Source organism: Cupressus sempervirens, chromosome 7 (genome assembly GCF_028749045.1).
Source record: "Cupressus sempervirens isolate cs-2001-9-10 chromosome 7, ASM2874904v1, whole genome shotgun sequence".
Taxonomy (NCBI): domain Eukaryota; kingdom Viridiplantae; phylum Streptophyta; class Pinopsida; order Cupressales; family Cupressaceae; genus Cupressus; species Cupressus sempervirens.
Genome location: NC_143124.1, coordinates 580,579,010 through 580,589,841, shown reverse-complemented (window position 1 = coordinate 580,589,841; position 10,832 = coordinate 580,579,010). Strand labels below are relative to the sequence as shown.

At 37.9% G+C, this 10,832-nt stretch overlaps 1 protein-coding gene across 1 annotated transcript in view; it reads left to right on the top strand.

The window, feature by feature from the left end:
- The first annotated feature begins 449 nt into the window (after positions 1-449).
- LOC149548082 (protein PECTIC ARABINOGALACTAN SYNTHESIS-RELATED-like) overlaps positions 450-10,832 on the top strand; it is a 233,046-nt gene continuing 222,663 nt past the window's right edge. The window contains exons 1-2 of the mRNA XM_089792113.1: positions 450-1,010; positions 1,135-1,185. Of these exons, the coding sequence (XP_089648239.1) occupies positions 726-1,010; positions 1,135-1,185 (336 nt within the window). The 5' untranslated portion in view covers positions 450-725. The remainder of the gene's footprint in view (positions 1,011-1,134; positions 1,186-10,832) is intronic.

The window sequence follows — 10,832 nt, the reverse complement described above, 5'->3', positions numbered from 1 at the left end:
TATGAGTGTCCTAACATAGTTGAAGACATAAAAAAGTTTGTTTTAAAGAAGTTTCAGAGTATCATGTAGACTAATAACATTGGTAGAAAAAAGGCTTACTACATTCAAGACTTCAAGTGTCCAATTGAAAAATATGGTGTGAAAGCATATCTAGGGACTGTAAAGGAAAGACAAGACATACTGATAATAACACAATTGATGACATAATCACATCATTTTAGATGTTAGACAAGTAGATGGAAGAGGTCCGAAAAGACTTAGTAGGAGAAAACTCAAATAATTTGTAAGATAAACACAATATAAATAAATAAGATCAACTAAACAACTAATTTTGTTTTATTAAAATTTATAATAAAAAATCAAAAAATAAAAATTGCTTAATGCTACAAACTCTCAGTTTCATAGATTGTTTGGCCTTATAAAGGTCAATAAAATCTTTGCAATCATTCATTCATTCATTTAAAATATTCATAAAAAGGTATAGAGTGCACAAAAAACACCACTGCTCGGATGGAATCTATATTAAACCCTTTATGATTTCAAGTGCACAGATTTATTGGCGCCGATAAATATGCGACGGAAACAGAGAAACATATTCTGAAACAATGGTGTCCGAAGAAGATCGTAGAATTTTTTTAATTGATCAACGCTCTTAAGTTTAGGAAGACCAATCGAATCCTGAGCGGCAGGAATAAGATTTCTGAGGTCGAGTACTATATTTTGAAATGGATTTGGGGGGAGCGGAACTGAGGCACTCTGGATCCGCCTCCGCCAGATCTTCATCTTCCACCTCTCCGTCCGCTGCCGCTGCCGCTGCTGTACAATCGAAAGAAAAAGAAACACAATTTCCTCAGGCCAAACAACAGCAGGACTTTAAAATTAAAGGATGGAATTTCTCCTCTATTTACTTTGGAAAAGATGACAGGATTTACAGGAAGATTTCTATACTGTTGCTCTGTGCCATTGTGCTTGCTGCAACCATTTCCTTGCCTCCTGTCTGGAACCGAATAGTCAGTATTCTTAACTAAATTCTGTTTTACAGCATTTCAACAACTCTAGCGTTGATCATGTAGACGGATCGTATTTAACTAGATCGTAGTTTAACGGAGACGATAATATTCGTGATCTGTGCAGAATCCTCCGTATTTGTGCAAGAAGGAAGGAATTGTTCTCCATTGTCCACATGTAAGTTTGTTGAAGACTATAAATCTAAAACTTCTGCATTTATTTAGAAATCATAAATAGAATCTTAATGCTGTTAGAGATAATTCGAACCTTTGGTCGCAGTTGAGTCGCAATGTATATGGGTTTTTATTATAGTTTTAGGAATCTATTAATGGACTTATCGTCCATCTAAACCACATTATGAAACAAACAATTACACAAATTAAAATTACCGCTACAAGTGCAAGAAAACAGAAATGTCAATCTGAAACTAGTAGCCTGCAACCCGAACTAAAACTACATACAGCCACCATATACCATCGTCTCCTCAGCAACTCTGCTATACACCCCATTCCTGACACCAGCATCACCTCCAGTGAAAGTGCAGAAGCACCCGAAGTTGGCAGCGCTTTGTCTCCCTAATGCTGGTACTGCTTCACGTACCTGAAATTCTCTGCACTGCCCTAGTAAGTAGTGCTGGCATGATATGATATGATATGATAGATTTTAATGACGTCCACGAGACTAAAGTAGCCTATGGGACCCACACAATCACCCTCCCCAGACAGGAGCGCAACTAGTCAGTTGCAAAGTTTTGGTTAACTTGTCTCTCCTTCTCTGAAGTTTGATAATCAAATCCGCTGTTCTCTTCACTTGATCTTCCTCGAATAGATAGTTGAAGTCCTTGTTCTGCAATATTTTTGTATAACCAGATCTGATGTCGTTGTATGCCAGACACTCCTTGACAAAGTGCTGCTCTGTCTCAATTGTTCCCATAGTACAGAACAAACACGTTTTGTCTGCCCACTCTTCCTTTGGAACTTGCCATCTACTAGTTTCACATCGCAGCCGATGTGAACTAGTTCTAAGTTGTGCCATCAACATTTTTGCTTTCCAATTAATAGGTGCTCTTATATAGGCCTTTTCATCATGACTAGAAGTGAGATTAAATTCTTTAGTGTAATAAGATTTTTTCCGCCCTATGTGTCTTGTCCATAGAATATTGCGGGAAATTTTCACTGACATACTTCTTTATTTCTTTAATGTTATCCGGGCAAGTTTGGATGTTGATATCCCATTTTCGCATCCATTTGTCGTTTTGCTTCATCCATGTGCTTTTCCACCTAACAAGTTTTTCCTCTATGACGAGCTTGGGTCAGTGATGTGTTTCCAGACCTTGGGTTTTCTTTAAATAGCTTAGCATCCAGACCAATGCGACGGCTTCTAATGGAAAGGAACCCACCTCCGCCAAAAGGATCTCATACGGAACTGTGGTCTTGACTTTAAGATTGCATGCGATGAAGTGTTTTTGAATTCTTTCTACCTGCTGCCATTTCTGTTCGGACATACTACCGCCCCGCACTTCACATCCGTATAGAATAACCGGGGTGACCAGCAAACCAAAAAGAGTTTTCATGGTCGTCCAATCCCATAATTCTGTGTTCCTGCACTTGTTTTGTAAAGAGTATAATGCCTTCCAGCCTAACTGCTTCATTTAAGGTAGTTATTTACAGTGCAGTTGCAGTTATATCAACTGTTCAACTCCTAACGTCATTGACCTGTTGGCATATTCACCTGTAGGAATCCTTGTTTCATTTCAATGCATAATCAATCAAGTACTCACCGTTTTCACTTGGCATCACAGCACTCATCAATCTTATGGAATATGAAGAATGAAATGTTCAAATGGTAGCGACTTCAGGCATTCACGGTAACCATCTTTCACAAGCACAAAATAAACTATGAATTGGGTGTTTTCATTGCAATAGGCGTTGAATGGAAGTGTGACACGCACTGCCGAATTCTATAATTTGCATATTTGTTGAAGCAATGAGAAGAGCTGTGTGGAGAGCTATGTGCAGACTCGTGTGGAGGGAAATCCCGTATGCATTGGAGATTACTAGTTGTCCTTAACAATTTTATTTCACTGTAGTCTTGATAGGGTTTAAGGTACTGTTAACACCATAATGTGGAATGAGCAGCATTTAAAGGTTATACGATACTTGCTCCAACTGCAAATGAGCTATTGAGGTTATAAGAAATGGAACATAAGAAATAGAAACTCAAGGCCTCTCAAGAACACTTAACTCTGGTTAGTTGGAATTGTAGATGTTATCCATGGAGAAGAGGACCTTTTTAGGTCCCCTAGCTGAAGTAAAGACATTATCTTTCTTACAGAGACATATGGGCATGATGGATGTAAAGTTCCAGAGTTTGAGTGATATAAAAAAGTCTTGGTTTGGAATGAAAGAACCAATAACAACAAAAGTTATAGAGGAACAACTGTTTTAAATAAGGAAACTTGGGGCATACTTATAAATATAGAGAAAGAAGGCTCAGATAAATAGTACATATGACTGAAAATATCATAAAATCAAGTTTCAATAAAAGTGGCTGCATGTAACTTTGCTCCAAAGGGCTCAAAAATATATAAGAAGAGAAACCTAGATTGCGAAGACTCCTACACAATGCTGAAAAATGATATTTTTGTTTTAAATACTTTGGGTGAAGTCTTAGGAGATTATAATGCTAAGACAATGGACAATCAAGCTCTCAACCTAAAGAGAAGTTACAAAGAGAGAAGTGATCCATCATGTTTAGAAGAGGAGAAGGATCAATTTTGGGAAATGTCTTTAGAAGATAGCAAGGGCAATGCTAATCATTACGGGGCAGAATTATTGGGCTTATGCAATTTGTACAACATGGTCATATGTAATAGTATATAAGTGTAGCAAAATTTAGGAAACATCACTTGTAAAACATACAATAGACGAAGTGTTGCTGACAATGTTTTATGCTCGCAAGGTTACTTCTTAATTGTAAAAGAGATATAGGAAAATGCCCAATAGGGCTAAAATCAGACCACAACCCTGTTTTCTAAAAAATGGCTATTCGTTTAAACAAGCAGCAGGGAGAGCAAATTCATCTTACGGAAAAGAAAATACCCTCACATGGCAGAATTCTAATGACAGGAAAATCAGGAAATCTTCAAGGATTCGCTTAAACGGCTTATTAGGATTTCTGAGTATGAATTTGAGCACACGAAGCAGCAATTTGTAAGCAAATACACCTTAGTTCCTCCAATTGTCATTAGAGGATTGTAAAAGAACTAAGACCTGAAGGGGCAATAAATACTTTTCTGACAAACCCTTGGTTTGATGATAAGTGCAAGTTAGCAAAAATAAATTCGAGAGGAATGAGTAAAAGAAACAAGAAAGAGTATGAAAAGCTGTTAAGCTATAAAAATGAAAAATATGTGAGCACAAGGAGGATGAAACCAAGGGAAAATATGTGAGCATAAGAATGATAGCTATAAAAAAGAAAATGTGTGAGCACAAGAAGGATGAAACTAAGGGCAAATATGTGAGCAAATGAAGGATGAAACTAAGGGCATTTATGTGAGCATATGAAGGATGAAACTAAGTACACTTGGAGAAAATCCCGATCATTTTTGGAAATAGCCACAGCAAAAGAGGAAGCAAATAGAGAATAGCATGGTAGGGTCCCAATGGCTTGAATATGTAGAGATTTTATATGAGCACGTACAGGATAAGCATAGTCCATTGGTAATTAATGTCACAATTGAGCTTTTCATCATTTTAGATATCTTCTAAGGCATAAAGTGGGTGGTAGGGCTAGAAGTCAAAGATAATGATGGGCTAGCATTGAATTGGGGAATTGATGTCCTTGCAACTCATATCAGTTGTATCTTCAACAATATTAATGAAGAGGACTTTTTTGAAAATTGGACTACTAGCATTGTGATTCCTCTTCACAATTGTGGCGACATAAATAATCCACTAAATTATCACACTATCATGATTAATCCCCTCCTTGGGAAGCTCTTTGTTTGAATGGTTGAATGCAAAATCAATAGGTGGGCAGAAATAGAAGGTAAAAGAGCCAAGGGCAGGCTAGTTTAAGTCACAGGATGATTTGAGACCAAAGCATTCCACTATTGATCATGGTGTCACACTTAGATTCTTGATTAAAAAAATATGAAATACACGAGGTGATGAGGCCTTTTGCTGCTTCGTCAACTTTAAAAAGGCCTTTGACATGGTACCACACGACAAACTTTGGGGTAGAATGGAAGAATTAAAGATTCTTGTTGATCTCGGGACTACGATACTATTAGAATAATCTTTATGTTTCTTTTTAATGCTCACTATTGTATCTTATTGTATCTCTATAAATATTAGAATGGTTCTAATATTTAGGTGTAGTCTAGAATAGAATGTTTCTATTCTATTTGACTCTTCTCTTTGTATATATAGATCATTTGATCTCTGATTAATAAGTCAAGTATTCTGCCATTTATGTTTGTAACATGGTATCAGAGCTAGAGTAATTTTTTGGGAAAAAAAATTTATAATTTCTTTATTGAAATTATCTATTTTGTTTTTTCAAAATTTCTCTCTGAAAATTGTGATTTCTTTTGTTGCGTCTGGTTTTGCAAATCACGGGTTTGACTTTGAAATCCGCAGCACATCTTTGGTCCTTCCTTGGGAAAATCGCAGGTTTTCTTCCCTTGCAAATCGTCTACAAATTCTGAAAGTCGGGTATGCAAATCGTCTACAAAAATTGTGGTTTTTGCCTACGGTTTTTCGGTTTGAAGAAAATTCTTGAACTAGGGTTGACGAAAATCGCCGAACGCGTTTGCATCCGGGTTTGTTCTTGCAGCCGATTTGCCTCCCGTTCATGTGTCTTTTTTAATGGATTTTGGAGGATTTCGGAGGCCAAACTAATCTCAACCTACAAATCTTGCTCTGTGCCAAAAATCTAAGACAAAAATCAGCCATTTCTTTCCAAGAAATTGCCTTTTTTTTGCAAAATCGACTCTCCAATCTGTCGGCTAGGGTTTTACCCGAAACCCTTATTTTTGGGGTCGGAAAAATATTTTGAATACATATTCTTAGTGGGTTTTTCGAGATCTCAAATGGGTTGTCGTCAAATTTTTTTTGGGTGCCTTGATTTTTGTGCCTCAATTTTTGAGCCAACGGATTCGGATTTCAACAACATATTATTTCTGAGTTTTTCGAGCTCTCTTCTAGGTCCTCCAATTTTTCTAGGTCTTTCATTTTCTCACCTCGAAGTTTGTGCCATTTGAGATATTCACATATTATGAGCATCTATATCAGTAGCATCAGAAGTCAGACTCAATTAAAAAGCAAGCCAATGCTGCCCAACACTCAGAGAAGAAAGAATCTATCTACCATGCCTTTATGGCCAGCATACCTGCAGGTCATGTGAAATCTTCTGCCTGGTACATAGATTTCGGTGCCTCTCGACATTTCACTCATAGGCGTGATTGGTTTGTTGAATTCACTCCTTATTTTGACTCAGTAAACTTTGGAGGCGGTGAAGAATACAATATTGTTGGCAAGGGCAATGTTCAGATTTGGTCTGGAGGAAGAAGACTCATTTTTGTCAATGTATGTTATGTTCCTAGCATGAAACATAATCTTCTGTCTGTTAGTCAAATTATGAAGCACTCCTCTCAGTTGGATGTCGTTTTCAGTGGAAATAAGTGTTCGATTATTGATCGTGCTTCTTGCACTACACTTGCTGTCAGTCTTTAGGATCATGGTATTTATAGGCTTGTAGATTTAGGCGATTCCCTTGAGCGTGCCTTCATCACCAAATCATCCGCTCTCAGTAGCCTCTGGCATCAGCGATACGGTCACTTGAACATTCAATATCTAGCACAACTTGCTCGGGATAATTTAGTCCATGGCCTACTTGATATCTAGACCCAGAACCATTGCGTTTGCGGAGCTTGCCAAGCAGGGAAACAACATAGGACACCATTTAAGGATGGTGAATCATGGCGGACATCTAAAGTACTCCAGCTGGTCTACGTTGATGTATGTGGTCCTATGAATACTCCTATTACTGGGAACAAGTACTTCTTACTCTTTGTGGATGATTTCAGTCCCAAAATGTGGGTATATTTTCTTAAGAAAAAGTCAGATGCTTTTCCTGTATTTCAGCAGTTTAAAACTCTAGTAGAAAAAAAGTCTGGTTCCCCCATTCATACTCTTAGGACCGATAATGGGGGGGAATTCTGTTCTTCTGCTTTCTTTGCCTTTTGTACTACTCATGGCATTAGACATCAGTTGACCACACCTCACACCTCTCAGCAAAATGGTGTTGTACAGCGTCGAAACCGTACCATCACAGAAATGGCTAGGGCTATGCTAGAACATATAAATGTTCCCAGAAAATATTGGGCAAAAGCAGTATCCACAGCTGTCTACTTTCTTAACCGGCCACCCACCCTTGCAGTTAACCATAAGACTCCTGAGGAAGCTTGGTCTGGTCGTAAACCTAGGATCGACCATTTGAAAGTTTTTGGCTCTCTAGCATATGTATGGATTCTTGATGCCAAATGCACTAAGTTGGATTCCAAAAGCCAGAAACTCATGTTTACAGGATACAGTCACACACATAAGGCCTACAGACTGATTGATGTAAACACTGATTGTTTAATCTTCAGTCGTGATGTTGTGTTTGATGAGGAACTTGGACCATTTTAGCTCTTTGCCTCCCCGCCACATTTCGAGATTTAGTCTTCAGCAATCTCTGACTTGGGTCCTTCTATTTTATATGAGTCATCTGATGCTACTGATACACCACCTTAGCCACCTCTAGATATTACAACTCCTACTCCTGCTCCTCATCCAGCTATTCAGACAACATCTGATATTGGCTCCTCTACTCTTTAACCAAAATGGTGGACTCAAACGATTAGTGATCTTCGTCCTGATGAACTCATTGAGGGTAGAACCTCCAGAAATAAGAGCATTTAGCACAACACAGTTAATGTTGCTCTTACGGCCAACATCCATAGTATCCCTGAGCCCCAGACATATGTAGAGGCCAAAGGAATTCCAGAATGGGAACAGGCAATGGATGCTGAGCTTTAGAGTCTTCAAAAGAATTACACCTGGGTTCTTTCAGATCTCCCTCTTGGGAAGAAACCCATTAGCTGTAAATGGGTCTATAAGGTCAAGTACCATGCAGATGGTACCTTGGACAAATACAAAGCTAGACTTGTTGCTCGAGGATTCACCCAGTGCGAAGGCATTGATTATGAGGAGACCTTTGCTCTGATAGCCAAGATGAGCACTATTCCCCTTCTTCTTGCCATTGCAGCTCAGTATGGTTGGAAAGTTCATCAGATGGATGTGAAGAGGGCTTTTCTCAATGGTGAATTATAGGAAGAAGTCTACATGATGCAGCCCCCAGGTTTCAAGGTTGTCGGTTTAGAACCAAAAGTATGTAGACTCTAGAAGGCCCTCTATGGTCTTAAACAGGCCCCTCGGGCTTGGTGCATAAAGATTGATCAGTACTTGGTTGCTCAGGGATTTCAGCGCAGCCTGTTAGACAGTAATCTGTATATTAAACACTTTGGTAATGATATTCTTTTTCTTGTTGTCTATGTGGATGATTTGATCATTACTAGGAGTTTAGAACTTTTGATTTCAGAAATCAAACAGGATCTATGTAGGACTTTTGATATGGCATATCTCAGATTGCTTCATTATTGTTTAGGTATTGAGGTTTGGCAGACTGACAACAATATTTTTTTGTCTCAGTCCAACTATGCCAAAAATTTGCTTGACAGGTTTTGAATGCAGGATTGCAAACTTGCCTCCACTCCTATGGAGATTGGTCTGAAATTGTCTGCACGATTTGATTCTCCTGTAGATGAAACACTCTTCAGGTAACTAGTAGGTAGTCTTATCTACCTTACTACTACCAGACCTGATCTCAATTTTGCAGTCAGCTACATATCACGGTTCATGACAAACCCCAAGACTGATCATTGGATTGCAGCGAAACATGTGTTGCGCTATGTACATGGTACTTCAGATTATGGTCTTCTTTACACAAGGAGTGCTACTCCTCAACTTAGTGGATTCACCGATTCCGATTGGGCTGGCTTAGTTGATGACAAGAAATCTACTTCTAGCTATGTGTTCAGTATCGGATCTGCAGCAGTTACCTGGACTAGTAAGAAGCAACAGGCACGGGCACTCTCCTCTATAGAAGCAGAATATAGAAGAGCTGTCAAGGCAGCTTGTGAAGTAGTTTGGCTCTGTTAGATGCTTGTAGATATGCATATTCCTCAAGCAGTTTCAACTTCTTTGTTTTCAAACAATCAGGGAGTACTCAAACTTGCCAAGAACCTAGTGTTTCATGAATGAACCAAGCACATAGAGTTTCATTGCCATTACATCCGACAGTTAGTAGAAGATGGATCTATTCAGTTACTCTATGTCCCTACGTCAGAGCAACCAGTAGATATTTTCACAAAACCCCTTGGTCCTGACAATTTTGTTAAATTCAGGGGATCTATTGGTGTAGTAAATAGATTGAGCATTAAGGGGGGGTATTAGAATAATCTTTATGTTTTTTTTAATGCTTACTATTGTATCTTATTGTATCTCTGTAAATATTAGAATGTTTCTAATATATAGGTGTAGTCTATAATAGAATGTTTCTATTCTATTCGACTCTCCTCTTTGTATATATAGATCATTTGATCTCTGATTAATAAGTTAAGTATTCAACCATTTATGTTTGTAATAGATACACAGACTTTATGGGCAGATCAAGAATAGAATCAAAGTTATAAATGGGATGTCAGAGTGCTTTGACAGTGATATAGGTGTCAAATAAGGGTGTCCTCTCTCACCAACTTAATTTGATTTATATATTGATAAGTTAGAAGAATGGCTAAACAAGACAAATAGTGATGAAGTTTGACTAGCTCAATATGTTTATGGAAATGATATCCTTTTATTTGCTAAAATGGTTTATGGGTTGAAGAACCACTTGAAGGTGCTCGATACCTTTTGCCATGAAGTTGGGATGCAAGTGAACACTAGAAAAACAAAAGTGATGATCCTCACATTGAAGAGAAATGGGAATACCCAAAACACATTTCTTTTCAAAGGCAATCCTTTAGAGATAGTAAATGAGTACAAGTATATTGGGATTGATTTTCACAACAAAGTCAGTTGGGAAATGTGTAGAGCAAAAAGAATTCTGGTAGGCTGTAAATGTAATGTCCCCTTTTCTAGCCATCAACCTTTGAAACATTGTCAGCCCTTTCCATCATGGTCACGTGGGCTAACCAAGTCTTGCTAAGGGTCAATATGAGTTTTGACATATGCATCTTCACCTTTAGGTAGATCATAGTCAAGATAGCAAGGGTTTCTGATACCTACTCTTTATAGTGAGTCAGCTGGTGTTTGTATTTCTAGATTGCAATATCGGACTTTGAGCTTCTTGTAGAGAGCTTTTCGAAAAGCTTTCATACATGGCTTTATGAGTTCAACATCATATTTATTTTAATGTCTGAATATTAAATTGTTTTAATAAAGTGACCCTAAAATTAAAAAGAGGAATTAATAAGTCACTTATCTTATAAAGTTATATTATTCTCTTAAGTGGAGAAAACATAATTAAAAAGGGAAAAGAGAATTAAAAATGAAGAGACAAGCAAGAGAAAGAGTCATCCTATTGTGCTTACTTAAAAGAGGAGAAGGAACTCATTTTCAGCATGCTTAGTGTTATTATTTTGCAGCGGTTTTTGAGTTTCTTTTGGAGAAACATTGGGAGAGCTTACATCTTTCTACTCAAACCTGATGACAGAA